We start from the raw sequence: 27,200 nt of genomic DNA on the forward strand, positions 1-27,200 counted from the left end.
ACCGCCAAGTAAAAAAAAGAAGACTGTGATTTTTTCCCCTTTTAAAAGATTTTTGTATAAAACAGAAATGAAGGAATCAAAAGATGTTTTCTTTCATATCTAAGTCAGTAATATCCTTATTCATTACGATTCAATTCTATTAAATTAGAAAGATATTATTTTCTTCATTTAGTCAAAACATAATCATGAAACTTCTCCTTATTTTCGTAATAATAATTTTTATTGATTTCGATATGGGTGATTGTTTTATTCTAATAAACTCTTCCTGAGATATAATAAATAAAATTCAAGTTATTTTTGGGTATATTTATAAGCAAAAATCTTTAATAGTATTTTTAAATTTTGTATTCGAAACTAAATGTAAACAGAAAAATGGCTTCAATGGGGGTGACTGGAAAAACCCGAAACCCCCCGATTTTTGGAGAATACCCATACAGGAGGGGTGAAACCCCAATAAAGTGGTGGAAACCCCATAAAATTGAACGTAATGGGGTACAATAAGGCCTAAGGTAATGTTTAATTGAATGATATTGACATCCGTAAATTTTTATAGCCAATTTTACCTCAGAATCGACGGAAATCGGCCGACATTACGAGTTTACCGTACACCACGCCCGATCTAAATTCGAAGCGTGCTGTTTGTCAATATAATTGTATAGATAATATTGAAATAATTCATAATGATTTCCACAATTATATTTGTTTTACAATGATAATAGTAAAATATGAATTATGTAATAAGTATTTAACAAAAAATGTAAGGACGTTAGCCATTAAGAAAATATGAATTTGTGTATTAATTATTATTCATATTATCCCAATGTTACCAGCTCTAGCCACGTGGAGGCCTCCTTTTTGTAGAGCCATAATTAAAAAAAAAATTCATTTTGGATATTTAAGAGAAAATATGAATTTATAGATATGAAAATATCCAAAAGCTTCGAAGCAACATTAACCAAAAAAAAAAAAATAGTAAAGATAATTCATTACTTATTTGTTACAAAGAGAACAAAAAAAGAAATAAAATTCAAAATATGAAAAAACTGAATTTATTTTTGAGATTTTAGACAAATTCTGAATGTAGGGATATAAAAATTTGAAATTCAAAGGTTCAAAGCAACAATAATAATTAAAAATAAAAATAATAATTACTTATATGTTAAAAATACAACAAAAAATAAATCAAAGTCAAAAGATGAAAAATATACTGAAACCTGAAATAAATAGTAAATTAAAATAACATATCAATTTTAAATATATAGATATTTTATTTCAAAGTAACTTTTTTATGTTCTTTTCTTAGCAAAAAAATTATTTTACATCAGTTGTTTACATTTTGAATTGTCTTTAAAGCACAACAAATATGAAATAAAAGAAAAAAAAAGAAGAAAAAAATCACACAACAAAATAAAAGAACTGGAGTTTTGATGGAATTTTAACTATGAAAAATGTCTGTCTGAACTGGTTGAAAGATGAAATTATTTGATCATCTCCAAGCACATGTATTTTATGTAATTTTACATTTCACTGCAAGCTGAATCTGTCGACTAAAAATTTCCATTGCCTCTCTGTTCAAACTTATCCCATTGACATGCCAAATGTTTTTATTCGAATTCATTAAACCCCTACATCTCCAAAATATCACATTCTGAGAATTTCCATACTTCCTCCGGAGTGTGTTATTTATATCAAAAACCGTAGAATTGTACTTTCCTGGATCCATAGTACCACAAATCATTTGCTTAAACAGACTTCCAATAAATATTTTTTGAACCGAATCATTTCTTAACAGTTTTTCAATAATGTTTTGGATTCCTAACACTATTTCTGATACAGAAGATGAATTTATATCTTTTTCTCCCACTTGTAGAAACACTTTTGTTGGACAAAATTCAACTGCTCTTCCAAAAGATTGACTATAAATAAAGCTTTTTGTTGTAGTATCTTTGTCACTGAAAAATTTAACACAATAATCATTTGGCAACTTAAAATTCACAGAACCATTTGCTACACTGTTCCCTAATTCTGACACATGATTTTGACCAATTACCGCAATTCGTTCTGAATAAGTAATAGATTGGACAGGTGACTGAGGAGATGTAGGGGTTTCTACAGAGGAAGCTGTTGTAGGACCTGTTGGGAGAGTATAATTAATGGAGCTGTTGAAGGACTCAGGATGGGTACAGGATGGCTTGTAGCTGGTGTAATTGATGGAGCTGAAGCAGGCGGAATTGATGAAGCTGCATTCGGGATGGGTGCTGGAATTGACGGAGCTGATGCAGGACCTTGGACGGGTACAGGGTGCATTGTAATAGGGGAAATAGTGGAGGGAGCTGCTGGAAGACTTGGTTCGGATACAGGGTGAGGAATTGAGGGAGCTGCTGTTGGGATGGGTGTTGGAACTGTAGGGGAACTTACAGATGGAGCACTGGTTGCACTGGCCATTTTATGCCTAAAATGCATGAGGAGTTTACCCTGAATATTTTTCCCTTTGCCATTGCAACCAGTGCCCCAATAGGAGTCCGCAACATTATATATCAGTACCCTTTTGTTTGTGCTGAGCAGGTAATTTTTGAACTCAGCACATTGGTTGCAGACCAGTGAATACTGTTTGGTGTTGTGTTAGGTTAGAACTTAGAATAGGGTTAGTATCAGGCAGTATTCCTCCCCCGCCAGACGGGTGCAGACCAGTGAATACTGTTTGGTGTTGTGTTAGGTTAGGACTTAGAATAGGGTTAGTATCAGGCAGTATTCCTCCCCCGCCAGACGGGTGCAGACCAGTGAATACTGTTTGGTGTTGTGTTAGGTTAGAACTTAGAATAGGGTTAGTATCAGGCAGTATTCCTCCCCCGCCAGACGGGTGCTGCATGACCAGTGAATACTGTTTGGTGTTGTGTTAGGTTAGGTTAGGTTAGGAATGTTATTGTTTTTTTAAATGTTGCTAATTAAATTATAAATTCCTTTCTCTAAAATTTTTATTATGTTATTTTATTTTATGTATATAACTTTCATTTGGCTGTAATATTTTTTATATGAACAAAAGATTGACTAGGAATAATGATCGATCCAGTATCTTTTTAATTTTTCAGTTTTTTAAAAAATCTTTTTAAATTTTTTTTTATTTTTTAACTTTCGGTCATCTTTCGGTCCTTTGGTTTTAATATTTTTGTTTCAAAATTCAAATCATGACTCTACACTTAAGGAGGCCTCCACGTGGCTAGAGCTGGGAACATAAGGAAACTATGAATATTTTCAGTTATTACTAATTTAAAAGGTCTTTATTTATTAATTTGTCATGAATTATCAAAATTATCAAAATTCATATTTTCCTTATGTGTGTGCTAACGTCCTTAAAATGAAATTCTGTAAAGCATAACTGTACAATTGAGAATAGTAAAGGTTCAACGTATATACACATGCCCTGCCAGAGGGGGGTTGGTCAGACTAGCTGGGAACACAGGTGTTTAAACAAAAGGTGTTTATTATCAAGTTGACCAAGTGTCAACAGCTGTGTATATAGTGTATGTACACACACAGGGGTGCCTGTCTATCCCAGTACAAAACAACAGAGCTAGCTGAGGTGTGAATAATATTCTCACAATAATGTTACAATGCCAACTGTACAAGGATTCACATATGCAACATGCACATTTTATTTTTTTTTCAGACTTTTTTTTTTCATAGACCTGGATTCTAATAATTTCATTGTAATGGATACATGAAAATAATAATGAATGAATACTGAATTTAAAAATTAATTATTAAACATAGAAGAAAACATTTCAAAACAAACACCTTAATTAAAAATTAAATAAATAAACAAATTCATTCATTAGTTTATTTAATTTAATTACATGTTATAAATGATTGGAATTGAGAAAAATTACTTTATCCCTTGATTAATGGACTAGTTAAATTCATAAAAAAAACATTCAATTATAAATTTCACTGTAATGTCTTTCATTATAGATCTAATAATTACATTAACAGATTCATTCATTAATTGATTAAATTCAATTACATATTATAAATGATCGGAATTTATAAAAATGACTTTATTTCTTGATTAATGGACTAGTTAAATTCTTTTTAAAAAATTCAATTAAACATTGCACTGTAATGTCTTTCAACATGATAAATATTTCATACTTATATATAATACATACTTATATTCTTATATATAGGAATATATTCTTAAGGTTTCCTTACAAATAATTTTTTTTAAATTTATATTCATACATAATATAATATTCATATTGATCAAGATAGTAATTATTTCCACGGATTACTCGAAACGACTTCAGCGATCGCGAATTTAGATCGGGCGTGGTGTGCAGTATATCAAGACAAGAAGAAAACCCGTCGATTCTGAGGTAAAATTGGCTATAAAAATTTACGGATGTCAATATCATTCAATTAAACATCACCTTAGGCCTTATAGTACCCCATTACATTCAATTTTATGGGGTTTCCACCACTTTATTGGGGTTTCACCCCTCCTGTATGGGTATTCTCCAAAAATCGGGGGGTTTCGGGTTTTTCCAGTTACCGCTTCAATGGAGGTAAAGTGACAGATTGTGCCAATTATTCATTTTCTTGGTTTGAATATATCAGTTAGTGCCAATGAGTGATTCTTATTTGTAATTTAAGGTTACACTTTATCGTGTGTATGACGTAATACAGCAAGCAAACTCCGTATAATTATTTTCTTTTCGTTTCGTTTTACTTCTTAACAGCAAAGTTAAGACATATTTTTGCTTGACCCACTCATCTATACATGTTTCCCATTTTTTAAAGAATGTATAACAATAATAACTGCTAAATATGGTCCACGAAAAACTTACCCTCAGAATTAACAATATCAATTTCAAGAAAATGATTAGATTAAAAATAATATATCCAAAGTACCAAATTTTCGATGAAATTATTTTGACAACAAGAATATATTGATTAGCTCAATAAACAGTTCAATCAACTATACGAGGGGTTATCAAAAAGTTCGTGGACTGAGGCTATAAAATTAGTACTATGTAGTCTGTGCTTTCAAAATTTATATGGAGCATAAAACAACAGAAAATAAAGAAATGTTGAAAATTTTAGCCTGATACGTTCATTATTTGCCAAATTATTGCAAAATATAAACTACAATATATATGATCACCCGGCGCTGTCGTCGTTTATTTTCATGACGTCCGATAATGTCATTGTTTTTTCAATGTCTGCTTCTTATACCTCATACACTTTTTTGATGAGATTCCCTGGAGCTGAGTAAGGAATTAAACCCGCCTTGTTTATATGACTTTACAATGTCATGAACAGTGGCCTTCAATGAATATGATATTCCAAATGGATTAATACTTTGGGAGAGATCTGCACTTGATTGTGCCGGCATATTTTGCTTTTGGGAGTTCAATATCCACAACACATGATCAACGTCATTTTTTGAAGTGATTGAAATTTCAAACCTTTACTGCAAATCGACATTAACTTTGTTTTTTTCTCTCTGAATCTATTTTGACATTACAAGACAAGTACTCGGGATGCATATTATTTCTCTGTAGCCAGTTTCAACATATTTTAGGTCTATACCAGTTTTTTCAGGGGCAAAACTTTATAGAATGATAGAAACGGAAACCCCTCCCACCTTTTGACGTCATTTTCAAGGCCTAATTTGTTTGGACATTCCGTGAAAATTTACGATAAAATTTCATAGAACTTCCAGAATGAAGTGGAAATTTCATACTTTATGGAACAATTGCGTCCCGACACATACCTGAATTAACGGGATTTTTGGAATTCAAATGATCATATCAAAAGAGTTTTTCTCAATTACACATAGGTCGCAAAAACGTCGTGTTCGAGATTGCGCCGGCTGGACATACCATTGATTACAAAAATATTACTTACTTATTAAGAAATAAAATTTATGATTTATGGTTTATTTTTTAGATAGATAAAGATGATGCAAACTAGATATTTTAAAATTCATTGATGTGCCTAAAGCGGTTTTAATTCTATGACGCTAGTCCACAAACTTTTTGATAACCCCTCGTATAAAACCTATTTCTGATATTCATGTATTGAAAATACCTCTAAATACTTTGCACACATATGGGACCTTCTTAATAGTAATTTATGGACAGTATTCTCGCTCTCATTTAACTAAATAGGTAGGTAGAACATTCTGTCATTAAAATGATATTGTTGTACGGACCTGTGAGGGCTTGTCCTGAGACACAGTTAGATTATTGTAACTCTTAATAGGCAATCTTATATCTATGGTCTAAGATATTGCTATGATAAAGAGCATTGTAGCAAACGCTAATAATATAATGCCGCTTAATGATACAAATATCATTAAGCTTTGCAATGCAGTGCTTAATGTCATAAATCATTGCATTAATAGTTCACATCCTCATCCCCTTAATGATAAAATTCTTTCATTAAGCAGTGATTTAGCATTAGCGGTTGAAAATGTCAACCATTAATGCAATAATATATGGCGTTACATTTGCATTGCTTAATGATATTTGTATCATCAAGCGGTGTTATATCATTAGCGGTTGCTACAGAGCATGTTCTACGTATGAACAATTTCTAAAACTAGGTGAGTTATTGACAAACAAGTTTATTAAGCAAGAATATCAGCAGTCTTGTTTAAAATCATTTTGTAAGTTCTATGGTCAATATCATGACCTTGTCAGCAAATACAATTTATCTTTAAGTCAAATTCTGACTGACCTTTTGCATACTGATTGTTAGGCATTATTGACACTCTGAGTTGTCCACAGATTTTTTCCATTATTTCCCAATCATGACAAGGAGCACATGGAGGGTTTGACCGGTTTGCAGGGGATGCTCACTCCTCCATGACACCAGATCCCACCTCTGATGTTTTTAGGTCCATGTTTGCTCTGCTCCTATTTTGTAATGTTTTTAGACTTTTGAGCTTGAATATTGTTTGTTATCTCCACATTTTTCATTCTCTCCAAACACCAATACATAAAATTGTTCTCATAATTTGTACATGTATTGTTTTACTATTTATATAAGGATTTTATTTAATCTAGATTGCCACAGTGCAATGCATAGGAAGGACCATTCTACCATTCACACCAAGAATTTTAAACATAACAATAAACATCAGATTAAATCATTTTTTATTTCTGTCATTTCAGAAAAGACTGCAAAAGGAACTACAAGCTTTATTAAAAGATCCTCCAAACGGTGTGAAGGTGGATGCTCAAAGTATATACAAAAACCTCTCAGAGTAAGCTTACACCTATTCATTTTTTTTTCTTTTATTCTAATTTATGTATCGAACAAAATTTAATGATCATTAATTGTAAGTAAAAATATTATAAATACAAGTTTATATACAAATGTACATGTATATGTGGACTTTTTATGGTAATTTATAATTTTTGATTTCTATATTGGTTACATGTAATTTTAAAAGTATTATTGAAGCAAATTTATCATTGTAATACATGTATATTCATATAGTAATAATAGTACATGTACTTATTTTCATTGTGTAGATGGATTGTTGACTTGGATGGAGCTCCTGGCACATTGTATGAAGGAGAAAAATTTCAGCTTGCTTTTAAGTTTGGGTCAAGATATCCCTTTGACTCTCCACAAGTACATATTTTAATGTCTCACTATGCATAACATATCAATAAGATATTTCACCATGCTTGATGATGGTATTTACAATTAAAATACCTTAAAGAGATTTGTGAAATGAAACTTATACAGATATTTTTTGAGTTTTGAGACTGAACTGGTGGTTGGATATTACATATGTGAACTGATAGTCTGATACCTAAAAACAAAACATTTTTATTTCTTTTTAGGTTATGTTCATTGGAGGAAACATACCACTCCATCCACATGTGTACAGTAACGGCCATATATGTCTGTCCATCCTAACAGATGATTGGTCCCCAGCCCTCTCCGTTCAGTCTGTCTGCCTAAGTGTAGTCAGTATGTTATCTAGCTGTAAAGAAAAGGTAAGTACCAGTCTGTCTGTCTAAGTGTAGTCAGTATGTTATCTAGCTGTAAAGAAAAAGTGAGTACCAGTCTGTCTGCCTAAGTGTAGTCAGTATGTTATCTAGCTGTAAAGAAAAGGTAATTACCAATCTGTCTGTCTAAGTGTAGTCAGTATGTTATCTAGCTGTAAAGAAAAGGTAAGTACCAGTCTGTCTGTCTGAGTGTAGTCAGTATGTAATCTAGCTGTAAAGAAAAGGTAAGTATATTAGTCTGTCTGCCTAAGTGTAGTCAGTATGTTATCTAGCTGTAAAGAAAAGGCAAGTGCCTGTCTGTCTGCCTAAGTGTAGTCAGTATGTTATCTAGCTGTAAAGAAAAATGTTTCTAGCTAGAGGTCTGTCATGATTTTATTAGAAACATTTTATTAAAGCTGGCTACTGGTAATCTAGACCAAAACAAAAAAAATCCTGAAAACTTGCCCAAGAAGTAAAATTATTGGATTTTTTGGTGGGTTTTGTGGTTACCTTGATCTACTCTTAAGCCTTTGAACAGAAGTTTATTAGTTTGTAAGAACTATTAATTTTCTTTGCTTTTACAGAAAAGACCTCCAGATGACTCATTTTATGTTAAAACCTGTAGTAAAAATCCCAAGAAAACCAGATGGTGGTATCATGGTGAGTAAGCTAAAGAAAAAATATTGATGGTGTGTTTAAATTTTTAGCTCACCTGAGCCAAAGGCTCAAGTGAGCTTTTCTGATCACAATTTGTCCGTTGTCTGTCGTCGTCGTCGTTGTCGTCGTCGTTGTCGGCGTTGTCGTTGTCGTTGTAAACTTTTCACATTTTCATCTTCTTCTCAAGAACCACTTGGCCAATTTCAACCAAACTTGCCATAAAGTATCCTTAGGTGAAGGGGATTCAGGTTTGTTCAAATGAAGGGCCATGCCCTCTTTCAAGGGGGGATAATTAGGAATTAGTGAAAAAGTAATGGTGTATTTTAAAAATCTTCTTCTCAAGAACCACTTGGCCAAGAAAGATGAAACTCATAGTGAAGTACCCTCAGGTGGTGTAGATTCAAGTTTGTTCAAATCAAGACCCCAGGGGCAAGGGTGGGGCCGTAATGGATGAGTACATTTTACATAAGAATACACCAGAAAACCTTTAAAATTTAAAAATCTTCTTCCCCAGATCCCATAGGCAATAGAGCTGTGAGTAATTACATTAAATGTGCAAGTAACCTTATGTACTACACATCCAATTTTGTCTATTTTGTGGCCGTACGAAATGATACATATATCAACAGATTAGGTTTACCTTTATTTTTTTTTTTCGATCGGGCGCGGTGTACCAAATAAATGAAAACGAGGCACGTCAGCCATTTTTGATGTGGACGGCGACGAAGAACTGAAGTAAAGTGAAATTTAGTGTTAACACGGAACTGAAACAAAAGTATTCATTGCCGATTGTTGTTTTCATTCTGTAAGGTTTAATGAGTAAAGGATTTAGTTGAATAATTACAACATTGCGTATATTTGTTCATGCAGCATTAATTTGTTATTATGCAGTGTTTAGGCACAGCGATCATACTGCGTAGTTGAAGTCTCACGGAGAAAAGTCACACGGAGAAAAAAAGTCCATTTAGATACTGCTACAGTTTACTAGTGTTAAAGAAGATTGAGAAGATGATCTATTTTTAAAATTTACTTAGTTTAACGAAGCGTTAGTCATTACATAACGTAAATAGACGAATTTTACATTTTTTGTTTACATTTATAAGAGGTTCTCCAGTTGTCGGGGTAACGCTCCTTTTCACACTGTCTTTGTCCTTTGTAAGTTACTTTAATATTTTTAATTTTCAAATGTTATCGGACAATTTCGATCTGTACCTCAGTCCTGTATTGCCAGAGTATTGACTATTGGGTAACATCATATTACATGTAAATTATGAATATATTCATACAGATTTTATTACTAAGATATTGACCTATAAAGTTGGTAAGGTTATGGTGGGAAAACAGTGCATTACGCCGGTTGACCCTGGATATTCCCCACTAAGGGGAATAACTTTTCTAAATGTGATAGTCTTCTACAGAGACAACTCTTGCATATAGGTACACCTGTCATGACTCATCAGTACATGTTTATAAAGGATAACTTATTGTTAGTAAAAGTAGCAGTGCAAGTGTTTACTGAAGTTTGCAGAAAGGAAACTCCTACATAAATTGTGATTTTGTGTCAATCGCAGAGACGAGGAATACCACCTGCACAGGTTCCTGACAATTGGCTAAAATAAAGCTTAGTAGTGTGTGTAAAATGCTTTTAAAAAAAAAGACAACAGTAGAATAAAAAGACTACAGATCTACATGCAGTTCATTATTGTTTAATGGGCATTTATTATTAAAAAAAAAAAAAACAATAGGAAGGTGTTATTTTCATGCTTTATGATTTTACCACTCTGCCTTTTATATTGCACTTGATCTTTGTTTTATATTGTACTTGTTTTTTACATTTAAAGTGCTTTATGGTAATTACATAATTAGATAAGGTGCAAAATAAAAGTAGAATGATTATTATGTGGTTTATATAATTAATAGTCTGATTCAAGTTCTAGTGATGGGAAATCGGAAAAAAAGAATCAGTTATCGGTAATAATCGGCTGGGCATCATTGATAGATAATGAATTATAATGAAATTTTTAATTTAATAAAATAAATACAGAAAAGTTAAACTTATTCATAAATGTTTATTAATTTTTATTTTGATAATTGAAAGTTTGAAATAATATTTTGTTAACTTTAAACATTGATATATTGAAACAGAATGGGAATTAATATTTTTTAAAAATTGCATTCAATGGGTATATTACTGATATTAGTCCCAATCTTTCATTAGAATGACTAAATAGTATTTATTTCTTGGGATTACAAGGTTTAAAAGTAGTTATCCAGAAATATTTTAAAGACTTGTATTTTTCATTAATATGTTTTACGGTGTGACCGTTTAGGCGAGCGCACTTGTACCTTAAAAAATACACCTGATATGTTGATCTGCCACTTCAAACGTCAAGTCGCATGAGATATCTAGATTATTAGGTCACACGAGAGATCGTCAGGGTTAACGGAAACAGCCAAGTGTCTAGTTGAGACTAATAGTCCTAGTGCAATTTTTGTCGAAAGATATTGCAGAGTTATTTTTTGTTTCTTTTTAAGATTTCTACATACTGAAAGTCTTTTATGCCTTATGTTATTTATTTGAGCAAAGGGTATTGGGTAGCAAAGGATTTCTGGGAAGGTGTCACAACAAAATTTGCTTGACATATGTACAGATTTCATTCCGAATTTCCTCTGTTCTTATGCGTTAGTCTATTCAGCTCACTTCGCAACCTTTGCTGCGCTGGCTCTAATTACATTTACAGATAGTCTAGACTAAAAATGTTTTCTTTTGTTTAGTAAAACCTTGCACTGGCTTGCAGTATTGTCCATTTCCTGTTATTAGTCTGACCCCATATTCAATCTTGGCAGTATAAAATTTTATCCAAAATTTAGTGTTCATTTAAGGCCTTGATATTGTTTTAACCATTCTTGACCTAGAAGAGTTGATCATTTTTGACAGACATCAAGTATTCATAAAATGGTTTACTTAGCATTTAACAAGTTCTTTATATGTTTCTTAGCTTTAATTGTAACCCATATGGGACCTGTAAATTTTAGCACACTCTTTATTCTAGCTCCATATGTTCAAAAGTTAAGACCAAGATTAAAGTGTTGTATTTTTTTTTAGTAAAAAGTAGGTCAAATTCCAAGGTCAAGAGGTCAAATTTGGTGGTGTTCAAAGAAAGGTGTTGTCACAAGAAATACACCTTTGAAATGTGAAAGCCATAGTGGGTGAGGAGCCACTCAAAGGTTGTGGAGGCGAGGTTTAAGTTTTTGTGGACTCAAAAACTATATACTCCGAAAACTTACAGATTTATCATGATAAAAGTGATGTTATTCAAAGGAATTGATTTTATTTGAAAAGAAATTTGAAGGTACTGTAGATCACTAAATTTTCACGACACCTTATTTTCGTGAGATAGTCATTGACTCTTGATTAGCGAGACAAAATTTTTGTGAACTGTGGTCATTGCTCTATATGTTCTTAAGAAATACTATTATACGCGAGAATTAAATTTTCGCGAGAACACTGTCTCGCGTAATTACGCGAAAATAAAGTTCTCGCGAATAAAAAGTGATTTACAGTATTAAATGCTACCAAATCATAACACATAGAGGAATATTTAGAAGAAATGGCTGAATATTAAAAGGTTTTGACCAAATAGCAAATTTTACGAATCCTGACTTTGTAATTTGTGATAAGAGGTATGAAAAATAAAGATGCATGTGGTGGCATAACAGAAAAACTTGGAAATGGCTTAAAGGGTTGCTTTTATAATTTTAATTGCAGGTTAAATACAATACCTATGTACAAACAGTCCTCGATAAACATGATAAAAAAAAAGTTCTATAAAAATTTATGAAATACCACAATCTTTAGGAATGTAATTTGAATTATTGCACAAAAGCTGTGCCACTAAATGTTGTATACATTTATATGGTACATATAATTTCTGGAAATGTGTGACACATGTTCAAGGTAAGTCTTGTGTGAAAATGGTTTACAAATTGCATGTAACTTGCATCTCTCTTAAAAAGATTGATTGTATGTCATTTAACAACCCTCTGAATTTTTCACTCATATGAGACGCCACCACTTGCAGGTGGAGATCTACAAATTTTGTCCTATACTTGCACTCAGGACCATTGAGCAGTGAGGGATCTTTTTCATGCCAGCACTTACAGAGACACAGGACCTCTGTTTATATGGTCTTTTCCAAAGGACCAGTCTCCACATTCCACAGTGGGATTCAAACCAGCTAACTAAGGATAAACTCCTTAGTTTGTGTCTCTAGAGCAGACGCTCCTACCACTGGGCCACACGAGTGACCTCTTTAACTGAATGTTGTCATATGTTTTGGGTGTAATTTTGAATTTAACTTCAGGTTTTAAATTTTTTCAATTTTCTGCTTTCTTAAATTTGATTTGGCTACAAACTTAAAATAATTATATAATTTTAAAAGTATCTGCATTTTACAGTGATGGCAGCATTATTAATTTGAGAATGTGTGCTAGTATCAAGTGTAGGCTATGCTGATCTTTATTATGTAGTATAGATTATAACATTGTTATATTGTAGATCACAGAATGCCTAGGAAGAAGAGCTGGAAGAAAGCTGCGGTAAAGAAGAACGCATGTAAGGCAGATGTGGGTGACAAGTACCCCACAGATGTTGGCCACGTCCAACTGTCTGTGCCTCTGGGTGTAGGCCACGTCCTAACACCCATGACATCTGTACCGGCAGGGGTGATCTCTACCACCCCTGTGACAGTGGTCTCTGCGGCTCTCCCTGAGACCACTTTGACTCAAACTATGCCTCTGGCTCAAACTATGCCTCAAATGTTGCCTCTGGCTCAAACTATGCCTCAAATGTTGCCTCTGGCTCAAACTATGCCTCAAATGTTGCCTCTGGCTCAAACTATGCCTCAAATGTTGCCTCTGGCTCAAAAGTTGCCTCAAATGATTTATCGGAATTCCTCTCAGTTTCTTACTCAGAATATCTCTCAGATTACAACTCAGAATATTACTCCGTTTACAATGAACAATATACCAAATGAAACAACACATGCACTGCAAGGTAATTGTATGCATCAGAATTCAGATAATCTGGTGTTTGGATCTTTCCATCAGGGAAGCATGAGGTTTTCATCATTTTCAAGAGGTAATCAATGTACATGCAATTCACTTATGATGTTGTCAAATTCATATGAAAATTTTTCATTTACTAGTTCCTTTTTAGATCAAACTCTGCTCAAGGGAGATAATTTGTACAACACAGTTGTGAAGAATCTTCAGAGTGCTGGAAAACTGAAAAGTAGATTACTGATGTTTGATGAATTACCAATTCATATTGATTCTGGTGAAAATCACCACATGGTTGATAAGTTTGATACATTGTTTGGCTTAATAGTTACAGATGATAAGAGAAATCAAATTCAAACTCTACATGAATGTCTGCAACAAGCATTGGGGTTATCTAGGTATGTATTGATAATGATTGGCTCAATATGTTCTGCACTGTACAAAGATTCAGACAATGATTTTTATTTTTTTGACTCGCATTCTCATGGGGAAAATGGTTTGTCTGAATGTGATGGAAAGTCTCTGATGAGGCACAGTTGCTGCTTAGATGATTTGTTAGGATTTCTGTATGCAATGTATGAAAGTATGCACATTGAATTTGCAACTGAATTTGAAGTGATGCCTGTTGCCTTTCGTACACTTATTCATAGCTTCCCTAGTAATAATCAAAGTACACATAAATATTGTAGATTAGATCAGTTAACAACAACTGCTCTCACAAACAAACAATCTGCTGATACCAATACTGGTCACTTAAAAACGACAGCGATAAAGAAAGATAAAAAGGATTACATGAGAGAATATATGAGAAACAAGAGACAAGATCCAGAGTTCAAAGACAAGGAAAGGGACAGTATGAGAAACAAGAGACAAGATCCAGAGTTTAAAAGCAGGGAAAGGGACAGTAAGAGAAACAAGAGACAGGATCCAGAGTTTAAAGACAATGAAAGGGACTGTATGAGAAACAAACGACAAGATGCAGACTTTAAAGAAAAAGAGAGGGACAGTAAGAGAAACAAGAGACAAGATCCAGAGTTCAAAGACAAGGAAAGGGACAGTATGAGAAAAAAACGACAAGATGCAGAGTTTAAAGGAAAAGAGAGGGACAGTAAGAGAAACAAGAGACAAGATCCAGAGTTTAAAAGCAGGGAAAGGGACAGTAAGAGAAACAAGAGACAGGATCCAGAATTTAAAGACAACGAAAGGGACCGTATGAGAAAAAAACGACAACATGCAGAGTTTAAAGAAAAAGATAGGGACAGTAAGAGAAACAAGAGACAAGATACAGAGTTTAAAAGCAAGGAAAGGGACAGTAAGAGAAACAAGAGACAGGATCCAGAGTTTAAAGAAAAAGAGAGGGACAGTAAGAGAAAAAAGAGACAAGATCCAGAGTTTAAAGACAATGAAAGAGACCATATGAGAAACAAGAGACAAGATGCAGAGTTTAAAGGAAAAGAGAGGGACAGCAAGAGAAACAAGAGACAAGATCCAGAGTTTAAAAGCAGGGAAAGGGACAGTAAGAGAAACAAGAGACAGGATCCAGAGTTTAAAAGCAGGGAAAGGGACAGTAAGAGATACAAACGACAAGATGCAGAATTTAAAGACAAGGAAAGAGACAGTAAGAGATATAAAAGGCAAGAAGAAGAGTATAGGCATAATGAGCAAATAAGAGATTTAAAGAAGAAAAAAGAAATGAGACAAAATTCTAGCCAGTTAGAAAAAGAGAGATTGAAGATGAAAGAAAAGAGAAAAAATGAAGAGTATAGATCATCAGAAAATATTGCTGCAAAACAATCAAAAGCACACTCACGGGGGAATTTGGACTATATTGAAACTAAAAAACAAAGATACAGAAAAAGTAAATTTGGAGTTGATGCAATTGAGTGTGTTGACAATTTTCACAACAATGTAAGATTGGGTCCTGTGTTTGTATGCACATGTTGCCAACAGACATGGTTTCATGAAAGTGTTTCAAATGTAGATAATGTTTTGTTGGATGCTGAAATCAAAAGGAAGTATTTTACTAATACAAAGTCTGTAAACGGGCAGGAATGGATATGCAACACATGCAATTCAAGTTTAAAAGAAAGTCGAACTCCAAAACTCTCTGTTGCAAATGGAATGATATGGATTCAAAAACCAAGTGAATTGAATCTGTTACCATTGGAAGAAAGACTTGTATCCTTAAGAATTCCCTTCATGCAGATAAGAGAATTACCAAGAGGAGGGCAGTATTCTGTAAAAGGAAATGTTGTAAATGTGCCAGTTGACATTCAACCAACAATCAATAGTCTTCCCAGGAGACTTGATGAAAATATTACAATACCAGTGAAGTTAAAAAGAAAACTATCTTTTCAGCACTCTTATTGTCATGAAAACATCCGACCTACAAAGGTTCTGATTGCTTTACATTGGTTATTGAAAAACAGTGAATATTATCAAAATTCAAACATAAACATAGATGACAACTGGTTCCATGAGGTCACCAATTCTGCTAATGAATTAATGAGAGAGTTTATAGAGGGTCACACCAATGAAGATTCAGCAATGCATGACCAATTAGATGAATCAGACTCTGATGAATTCTGTGAAGTTGATAGTGGTAAGGATGGAAATTGTGATACTCTACTAGAAAGTGACTCATATGACATGAATCAGATCTTCACATTTGCTCCAGGAGAGGGACAGCGTCCAATTAGTTTGTATCAAGATCAAATGGCAGAGTATTTGTCATTTCCAACAATATTTTGTGGTAAAGGAAGAGTAGAAAATGATCAGCGTCAAGTACCTGTTTCATATGCTGATATTGCCAAGTGGGAATTACGAAGTGTTGATAGACGTGCTGCACAGTCGGTACCAAATTTGTTTTTCAAACTGAAAAAGATTCAACTAAAACAGGTAACAGACAAATGCAATTTAGCCCTTAGGAAGTGCAAAACAAAGGGGAAAACCTTTACTGCAAATGAAATAAGAAATCCTGATCAAGTCAATGACATTGTTAGACACAATGAGGGATTTTATGTTTTCAAACAATTGAGAAATTCTCCTCCTTATCTTGAAACAAGGAAGAAAGATGTTTTTGCAATGATACGACAGCTTGGTCTACCAACTTGGTTTATGTCCTTTTCTGCTGCAGATACACGTTGGAATGATCTGATCAGAGCACTAGGAGTTTTAAACGATGACAAACAGTACACAGATTCTGAAATTGAGAGCATGACATGGACTGAAAAGTCAAAGTTAGTTCAGAAAGACCCAATTACATGTACAAGGTATTTTGATCATCGTTTTCGGACTTTTTTAAATACTGTGCTTAAGAGTGATCATCATCCTATTGGAAAGATACAGGACTTTTTCTATAGAGTTGAATTTCAACAAAGGGGATCACCACATGTTCACATGATTGTTTGGATTGAAAATGCTCCAAAATACTTAGAAAATGATAACAAGGAAATTGTTGCATTTGTTGACAGCTACTTGAAGTGTGAAAGGAATACAGAAGACAATTTGATAGAATTGCAAGTTCATAAACACTCACAAACATGCAAAAAAAAAAGGAAAGGCTGTTTGTAGATTTGGATTTCCACTTCCACCACTCCAAGCTACTATGATATTGGAACCTTTGGACAGTGACATTGAGAAATACAAGAAAATGCATAAGACTATGCAAGACAAAGTGAATGACTTTAAAAATGGATGTGACATAAGCTGCACTTTCCAAGACTTTTTGCAGAATGTACTACAACTATCTGAAGATGATTATATAAAATGCATCAGAAGTTCTTTGAGAACACCCAAGGTATTTTTAAAACGTAAACCCTGTGACTTGAGAGTGAATGCTTACAACAGTACTCTTCTTCATGCATGGGCAGCAAACATTGATATTCAGTATGTTTTGGATCCATATGCTTGTGCAATGTACATTGTCTCATACATAAGTAAATCCCAAAGGGGCATGAGTGATCTGCTGAGTAGAGCTGCAAAAGAAGCAAGAGAGGGCAATCTTGACATAAAGAGACAAGTTAGACACATTGGAAATCAATTTCTTAACAGTGTTGAAGTTGGAGCACAAGAAGCAGCGTATCTAGTTTTGCAAATGCCCCTTACAAAAGCATCAAGAGATGTAATGTTCATAAACACATCTCCAGTTGATGACCGTGTAATACTTGTCAAACCTGATTCAGAACTCGAAAAGTTGAATGCTAATTCCACAGACATAGAATGCAGTAACATAGTCAAAAGATATGCAAAACGTCCAAAACAACTTGAAAACTGGTGTTTAGCTGACTATGTGTCACAGTTAGATGTAGTTTTCCCAAAGGAAAGTATAACTGAGCTGTCTGAAATGGAAACAAATGATGATGAGAGGGACCAGTCAGAAAATGAAGATAGTGGAACTGATACTGAGGATGAATTTAAAGATGACAGCACATTAGTTGTGTTGAGAAATGGAATTAAAATTAAGCGAAGGAAAACACCAAGAGTTATAAGATATGTGCGTTATAGCTTGAAGACAAACCCAGAAAATTACTATAGAGAAAAACTAATGCTGTTCACTCCATGGCGAAATGAATGTTCTGATCTTCTGTGTGGACATCAGAGCTTTGAGCAGTCATTTAACCAGAAAAAATTTTTCTTAGCTCAGAAAATCAAACAGTATGAACACAATGCTGATATGCTTGAGCAGGCAGAACAGATGGTGCAGGATGATTTGACAGAAGCATATGATGAATTAGCTCCTGGTGCTCAACAAACTGATGCAGATGATGAATATGAAGGAAATGTTGATTCTGAAACATTTGTTCACTTTAATCCAGAAAGGCCAATTGAACAGAGAGAGTATGATATAGGAAGTGATGTTGGAATTCCATCAACAAGACAACTGAATGAGCAGAGTTCTGTTAGATTACCTGATGATGAGTATTTAAAGCTTGTAGCCAGTTTAAATTTGAAGCAACGTGAATTCTTCAATCATGTTATGCAATGGATCAAGTCTAAACAGGAACCTATTCATGCATATCTTTCAGGAGGTGCAGGAGTTGGGAAGTCAGTGTTAATCAGAGCACTTTATCAAGCTTTACATCGGTATTTATGTGCTAAGGAGGGTGAAAATCCAGATGATATACGAATTCTTCTTTGTGCATACACTGGTAAAGCTGCATTTAACATTGGTGGTCAAACAATTGCTTCTGCATTTCACCAGAAAATTAACCAAAGGCAGCAAAACATGCATTGTGATGAACTCAACACATTTAGAACTAAGTATAGAAATTTGTCAGTAGTCATCATAGATGAAATTTCAATGGTTGGCAATGCAAAGTTGGAATTTATCAATGACAGACTTCAGCTTCTTACTGGTTTGAAGAGGCCCTTTGGAGACATTAGTATTATTGCTGTTGGAGATTTCTTTCAGCTTAAACCAATCATGGATGGGTGGATTTTTCAAGATTTAAAACAAAATGCCCAAGCACTTGCATGTAATCTTTGGAAAGAAAACTTCACCTTATTTGAGTTAGATGAAGTAATGCGACAAAAGGATGATTTAGAATTTGCACAGCTTTTGAACCGTCTTCGTCACAATGAGATGACTTCTGAGGACTTGGATATAATTCACAGGTGCATCATTGCTGAAAATAGTCCAAATTATCCACACAATGCTCCCCATCTTTTCACAATGAATGCCAAAGTAGATGAATATAACAATAAACTTATAGAGCAACTTCCTGGTGAAAAAGTCATTGTGAAAGCTGTTGACAGTGTCCTCCAAGACCACAGTAAGTCTGTGAAAGACCGACTACTCAGATCATTGCAAAATCAAGATGATGTAAGCAAAACTGCAAATCTCATGACAAGACTAACTCTAGCCATTGGAATGATATATGATATTACAGTTAATATTGATGTTACTGATGGCTTGACAAATGGTTCATCATGTACTGTATTTCTTGTTGAAAACAGATTACCTGGTGTATCAAGGCCAAGTATAGTGTGGGTTAAGTTTTTAGATTCTGCAGTAGGAAGAATTGCTCGACAGAAATACCGACACCTTTACCATGATGATGTTATGGATGATTGGACACCGATATTTGACTGTCAGCGATCTTTTGTTTTTAATTCAACTACATATCAAAGAATACAGTTTCCTTTAAGACCAGCTGCTGGTAAGACAATTCATAAGGCTCAGGGCTGCACTGTTGATGAAATTGTAGTAGATTTGTCTCAGTCAAGGATAAGGAAAACACCACACATTCATTATGTAGCTCTCAGTAGAGTTAGATCTGTTGACAAATTGCATATTCTGAATTTCAATGAGCAAGCATTAACTATTGATGAAAAAGTTGTAGAAGAAATGGAAAGAATGAGGAAGGAAGCACCTCTAAAACTGTGTTATCTTCCATTGTACAAAACAGAGCAGAACAAACTAAAAATTATGTTTAATAATGCAAGATCTCTTCACAAACATTTCGATGAAATTAAAAATGAACCCAATGTTGTAGCATCAGATGTTATTGGTTTTTCAGAAACAAGATTAACCATCAATGATGAACAGAATTTTATGATGGAAGGTTACTTGACTCTGTTTAATCATGAAAAGAGAAGTGACAGCAATCGTCCACATCATGGAACAGCATTATACATTAAACAAGACCATTTGATGACATGTATCTCAAAATTCAGCAACACTTTGCTTGAATTCATCATAGCTTTAATAAATTTCAGAGACCTTGGAGAAGTGCAAATAGTTGTTTTATACAAGTTCCCAGCATGTTCTTTTAAAGAATTTGAACGTGAAGTTATGTTGCACTTAAAACCTTTTGTAGACACAGAGAAAAAATTGATAATTCTTGGAGATTTCAATTTTGATTTGTTTACAGGTCACAAAGAATTTCTGAACTTTATGAAGTTGAATTTAAATTGCACACAATTGGTAAAAAAGTTAACTCATGATTCAGGTTCACAACTTGATTTGATATTTACAAACTTCCCTCATTGTGAAACTGATGTGATAGAGGCATACTGGTCAGACCATAAAATGGTATACTGTACATATACATTGTAAATCTGATATAAGGGACGCATGAGAACTTATTTGGGGGAGATACGTCATCTTGTCCCCTCTCCCACCTACCAATGTGCCAGTGTCACTTGCTGACATTTGGTACATTGATTACTGTATACAGGGTTATATTCGCCCTGGCTGTTTTATTTTCAGCCTTTCACACAATTTTGTAACGTTTTAAATTCTCCCCAGTCACAGTTTTATTGAAGAAATCATACTGTGTCCTTTAAATTTACCCTGTTTTAAATTTGTCTATACCTTTAAGATGGATGACAGTGGGAAAAATAAATTGGGCGAATATTTCCCTGTATACAGTATCTTATAGGCACCAATTACTTGATGTAAAATCTTGTTTTTTTTAGGCATATGTATACTTTAAACTATTTTTATGCGTGAAATAGCCATCAAAACTTTGCAAACAACTCATTAATGATCACAAAACAATTGTACTAAACAGGAATCCTTCATTATGACTTTTTATTGTGGATTAATTTTCAACAGACAATTAATATATGTACAAAATAATTGAATGTTGCATGTTAAGGAAAATTCATGTACCATCAATGACCGAATCATTCATGTCAAAAATGATGATAATTGTACATATTATGTGTTAATCATTATTTATAAATTATGAATATACTTTATTGATGTTTGTGAGTTAGTTTTACCCTTACTATTTAGATTTTTTTTTTAATGATACATGAACATCATGTATTTTGAATATACATCAAATATTTTGAGATTACATGAATTATAAATGTTTACAAAGTTTAATTTAAAGAAATTAATGAGTTCTACTATATAATGATTAGAGTTGTACTTGTCTAGTAATATACACTTTGTTGCATCAAGTAATTGGTATCTTTGATATATGTTCAACACTGTATTCTATAGTTTTATGAAGTAAATTCACCGAATATAATCTGTTCATGAAAAATTGCTGTATAGAAATATTGTAAGTTTATTAATGTTACTGATCATGTGCCTTGTGTCATGTAGTCCCTGCAGAACAATACTGGAGTACATGAGAGTATAAACTCTTATAGTATATATGAATTTATATTTTTAACAGAGGAAATGTAATAACAATTTTAGTGACAATATTCTTATCAATGTAATTCAAGTCTTTATGTAATAATTACTTTATAATCAACTTCATGTATTTTAGATACCACAATTGCTGAGGCTTTAAACAGGCTTGGTGGTCAACAAATTATCCAATAAATGCAACTAAAAATGAAATACTATTACTTGCAAGTGTTTACACACTGAGTATTTAAAGCCATTATCTATGATTTTATACGAGCTCCCAGAAATTAGATTACTGATCATGACCATCCAGCATACTTATTGATTTTTGTTTAGAGTGACTTGTTTGTTTTGTAGCTGAATTAGAATTTAAATGATACATGAATTTTGAGAGCACAGCTCGTTTAGAGATTTTTTTTTGGATATATATCATTTACATTATTTTGTTTTGAAATAATGTTCATTGTATGTATGAAACTTTGTGTTGAAATATTTTGACTTGATTATTTATCTTTTCTGATTTTTTGTCTTAAAATGTTCATTGTATTTTTGTATTTCAAAACATTCAGAAACTGCTTTAAACATTTACTTTTACTAGCTTTAGTTACCTGTGTAGAATAGGAAACCAACCTGCATAATCAGAGAGAAACTGACAACTCATTCTAAGTTACTAGTATATTGCTGAATTCAGTTAACTCCATATTAATTGATATTTCATTTTCTCCAGCATTGAGATATTTAATATGTGACCACCATTATATTATCACTTATACCCAGGTAAGTTTGAAAAGAGGGGGTCAATGGACAGCCCGTAAAGGGAGGTAAACCTACCTCTTTATAACATTACAATTTTTCCTATAAAACAGAGGAAAAAAGGTGGATCACTATAATTTCTCATGACTGGTCTTTAAAATCAAAATTATTGAGTGCAAAAAGATCTTAATCATTCCATTTTTATATATAACCATCAAGTTTAGGTAATCTGATTCCTGCAGGTACTCTAAAGAAATGTTACTTATTAAAAATTCTTTAAAAATAATAGTTGATATTCAAAGTCAGAGTCTGTTGACCATCATATTATTATTCACTTTCAGTTGCAGTCTTTCCAATTTTCGCTTTCGTTATGTATAGGAAAGATTTACTATTAAGTGAACTTAAAAATAAATACAGTGTATTTCATATCTTTCAAATGATTACTTTGATGTATTGAACTTTACTCTAAACAAATGTTTGAACTGTTTACAAAGCATATATGTGTACATGTAATGTTATTGTCAGAAAGTTTTGCATTTCTGTCACAAAATTGTTGCAATATTGCACATTTGATACTTTGTGCATATATATCTGTTGAAGTCATATGAAATTTAGATAGTTGATTGTTATTAATGCTTCTTAGTTTTTTTTATATTCTCTACTAATTCTCTGATAAATTTTCACCAAATCTGTTGAATTTTGTATAGAAATAAAAGTTTAAATCTTATTCACATTTTCTGTTTTTATTATAACTTTCATAGCTAATGTTACATCCGCCCAAAAAGGAGAGAAATGTTTTTGTTCAGTAAAAGCATATTACACTTCAGAGTTGACAGTACAGGTGCTATATTCTGCAGAAATACTGAGATTGACCTCTTTATGACTAAATTGATAATGAGGTAGGCATTAAGCACTGGTTGAAAAGAAAGCCATTCTTGGCAATTTTATGCTTAGATCAAGCCCAATTGCAGTAAATGAATAAAAAGAGGAAGTCCCTACTCTAACATCTACATGCATAATTCTTGCAGGTAAAGGTCTTTCACTCAGGTGATTCTTCGTATTCAGAATTGTATGAAAAGCTTTAATTTAAATGTATCAACTATATTTCTTTACTTAATTTTGTATTTTTCAAAAATATATTTTTTTGATCAGTTACACCATATATGGCTTTAATCATGTGATAATTGTTTTTCAGATGACAATGTCTGATACAGTAATTCAAAAATGGAAAAAACAGCAATAATCATTTGTGAAAGAAGAATAAATGGATATCACCTGACACAGTTTAATTTCTCTGATAGTAAAGTAATTTGTTTTGTTAAGAAAATAATTGTATAGCCTGCACAACATCACCATTTGCTCCTTTTTAGCTCACCTGAGCCGAAGGCTCAAGTGAGCTTTTCTGATCAAAATTTGTCCGTCGTCTGTCGTTGTCGTTGGCGTTGTTGGCGTCGTTGTCGTTGTCGTAAACTTTTCACATTTTCATCTTCTTCTCAAGAACCACTTGGCCAATTTCAACCAAACTTGGCACAAAGTATCCCTGGGTGAAGGGGATTCAAGATTGTTCAAATGAAGGGCCACGCCCTCTTCCAAGGGGAGATAATTATGAATTAGTGAAAAATTAATAGCATTTTTAAAAAATCTTCTTCTCAAGAACCACTGGGCCAGGAAAGATGAAACTCATGTGGAATCATCCTCAGGTAGTGTAGATTCAAATTTGTTCAAATCATGACCCCCGGGGCTAGGGTGGGGCCAAAATGGCCGACCAAAGTTTTACATGGGAATATATAGGAAAATTCTTTAAAAATCTTCTTCTTAAGAACCACTGGGCCAGGAAAGATGAAACTCATGTGGAATCATCCTCAGGTAGTGTAGATTCAAGTTTGTTCAAATCATGACCCCCGGGGTTAGGGTGGGGCCAAAATGGCCAACCAAAGTTTTACATAGGAATATATAGGAAAAATCTTTAAAAATCTTCTTAAGAACCACTGGGCCAGGAAAAATGAAACTCATGAAGGATCATCCTCAGGTAGTGTAGATTCAAATTTGTTCAAATCATGACCCCTGGGGCTAGGGTAGGGCCAAAATGGCCGACCAAAGTTTTACATAGGAATATATAGGAAAAATCTTTTAAAAATCTTCTTCTCAAGAACCACTGGAATTGGAAAAATGAAACTCATGTGGAATCATCCTCAGGTAGTGTAGATTCAAGTTTGGTCAAATCATGACCCCCGGGGCTAGGGTGGGGCCAAAATGGCTAACCAAAGTTTTACATAGGAATATTTAAGAAAAATCTTTTAAAAAAATCTTCTTCTTAAGAATCATTGAGAAAGGAAATATGAAACTTAAATGAAATTATCCTCAGGTAGTGTAGATTCAAGTTTGTTCAAATCATGACCCCTGGGGCTAGGGTGGGGCCAAAATGGCTGACCAAAGTTTTGCATAGGAATGTATAGAAAATTTTGTTAAAAAATCTTCTTCTCAAGAACCTTTGGGCCAGGAAAGACGAAACTTATGTGGAATCATCCTCAGTTAGTGAAGATTCAAGCTTGTTCAAATCATTACCTCTGGGGCTAGTTTTGGGCCCAAAATGGCTGACCAAAGTTGTACACAAGGATATATAGGGAAACCTTTCAAAATCTTTTCAAGTACTTCAAAGCCATGATTAGTGATATTTTTCTATTTATATGGAATCATCCTCAGGTAGTGTAGATTGTACATTGTTCAAATCATGACACCCAGGAGGGTTAAAATTCAAGCCCCCCCCCCCCCTCCCCCAGTAAACTTTCAGTTTTGATCTGATATGTGCTTTTTCCTAGTAGATGTGCTCAGGTGAGCGATGTGGCCCTTGGGCCTCTTGTTTAAAGATATTTCTGTGACTCTGTAAATGTAGAGATAAGACACACATTCCATTCTTTTTAATGAGGCCTGGTAGTTCATTCAATTTAAATACTAGTACATGTATTTCTTAACATCTGAAAAGGGGAAAAAAATTCCTCTTTCATGTCAAATGTTGTTAGAATTCTACAGTTGGTAGCTTAATTTAATGCGTTCAGCTATAGTTGAACATTCTTATCTTGAACACTGATATGTTGAATTAATTCTGGGAAATTGTTGAAGTGAGTCAACCATGCCAACCTTGTTATGAAAATGAATTTCAACCTCAATATCTCAAATTTTGGATATCTTTGTTATCATATAATCCTGCCAAGCTTGAAATATGTAGGTTGAAATGTATTTTATGCCATTGTCCTGTCTCTGTACTATTTCAGCATTTTCAACGAAAAATATGACTGTAAATATTGATACATTTTCTGAACAATGGTGAAAGTCATATATTGAGATGATATAAGTTTTCATCTGACAGCAAATGAATTACATGTACATCTAGGGGAGATAAATCATTTTGAATTTTTTTAGTAGAACAAAATTGAGTTTTAATAGAAATTATTTATTATATCTTCTTTTTCTGAAAAATTCTGTATTCGTAAACTTTGTTTAAAAAATTCATTCATAAAATTTGTTTTGATGAAGGCGCTTGATTTGGTGCTGTTATGTTAAGCTGTTATCCATCCAATGGCTTGATAGGCTTGTCATTGCTTAACTTGGCTGAACCTGAGTAAAACTTCACCAGATTGCTAGAAAAGCCATTACTGTATAATGCATATGAAGAACATGTGTACATGTTTTATAATATCGAGGTCAAAATACATGTACCATTAATCTGTTATTGCTTTAGCAATGGTTTTTAATTAGGCCATAAAAAATTTCTTGGTTCTCAGGACCTCCCTCATCTCTTCCAAGGGTGCCTCATTGACCCTTTTTATTGCTAAATCAATAAAATAAAAGCAACAAATCACTTTCCTCATCATTTTTTTGAGGTTTTGTACAATGTAAAAAACTGTCTCTTCATGTTAAATTTTTTTTTAAAAAATGCTTCCCTCCATCATATTTCTTGAAAAAAAGGCCTGAGAACCAAGGAATTAAATTTGCATGGCCTTTATTGTAGAACAAAACATATCTCTCTTGAAAACTGGTGTTAATCTGCTTTGTTAAAATGTTAAATATATAAATTATATTCCTTTGAGAATTATGAAATGCATCATATTATAGAAATTGACTATTTTTAAGCATTTATATATAATGTATTTTGTACCTGTGCATTGTTTTGTTATGAAATAATTGTTTTTGCTGCATAGTGAGGTGTAGATTTTAAAAATTATTTTATTTCATTTTTTTTTTTAAATATTATATCATTGCAAAACAAATTGAAATCTTGACTGCTCCATTTCAGTTTAGTTTTTTAAAGGGATTTTCCCTTAGTGTTGTCCTACAAAAGTGTCATATTTCAATAACAACTGTATTTTTTAATGGAATTTTATAAATATGACTTTTCACTAGTTTTAATTTATGCGTAGAAGGATTTGTGTAAATTGTACATGAATGTTTGGCAGTTGTGAAAGTTTGTAGTCAAGCTTTTAGGAAAAGCTGTTAAAACATACATTACAATGATAGTTTTAGTTTTTGCCAATATGTTTATATAGGTTGCTGATGAGAATTAATTTGCAAGGAGGAAATATAAACAAAATCCTCCTTTATCCTTTCATGGACTTGGAATCTCTTATTTTTAG

General features: G+C 33.2%; 1 protein-coding gene across 2 annotated transcripts; it reads left to right on the forward strand.

The window, feature by feature from the left end:
• Positions 1-372: 372 nt before the first annotated feature.
• Positions 373-23,874, forward strand: LOC134236859 (ubiquitin-conjugating enzyme E2 W-like). 2 transcript variants are annotated; one of them, XM_062719011.1, is made up of 6 exons: positions 373-387; positions 7,179-7,270; positions 7,542-7,644; positions 7,860-8,015; positions 8,591-8,666; positions 23,765-23,874. In XM_062719011.1, exons 1-6 carry the CDS (start codon positions 373-375, stop codon positions 23,776-23,778), a joined length of 456 nt encoding a protein of 151 aa, XP_062574995.1. In that variant the 3' UTR covers positions 23,779-23,874. The 2 variants fall into 2 exon arrangements, with proteins under 2 accessions (XP_062574995.1, XP_062574996.1); XM_062719012.1 differs by lacking the exon at positions 373-387 and adding an exon at positions 4,557-4,562.
• Positions 23,875-27,200: the final 3,326 nt, after the last annotated feature.

The sequence above is a fragment of the Saccostrea cucullata genome, unplaced genomic scaffold (genome assembly GCF_032062105.1).
Source record: "Saccostrea cucullata isolate Sc308-1 unplaced genomic scaffold, CSIRO_AGI_Scuc_v1 ctg12, whole genome shotgun sequence".
NCBI lineage: Eukaryota > Metazoa > Mollusca > Bivalvia > Ostreida > Ostreidae > Saccostrea > Saccostrea cuccullata.

What these genes read in the sequence shown, in the direction of transcription:
- LOC134236859 (XM_062719011.1), top strand. An exon ending in ATATACAAAAACCTCTCAGA is followed by an intron (nt 7,271 to 7,541) that starts GTAAGCTTACAC and finishes TTCATTGTGTAG; the next exon opens with ATGGATTGTTGACTTGGATG. An exon ending in TATCTAGCTGTAAAGAAAAG is followed by an intron (nt 8,016 to 8,590) that starts GTAAGTACCAGT and finishes TTGCTTTTACAG; the next exon opens with AAAAGACCTCCAGATGACTC.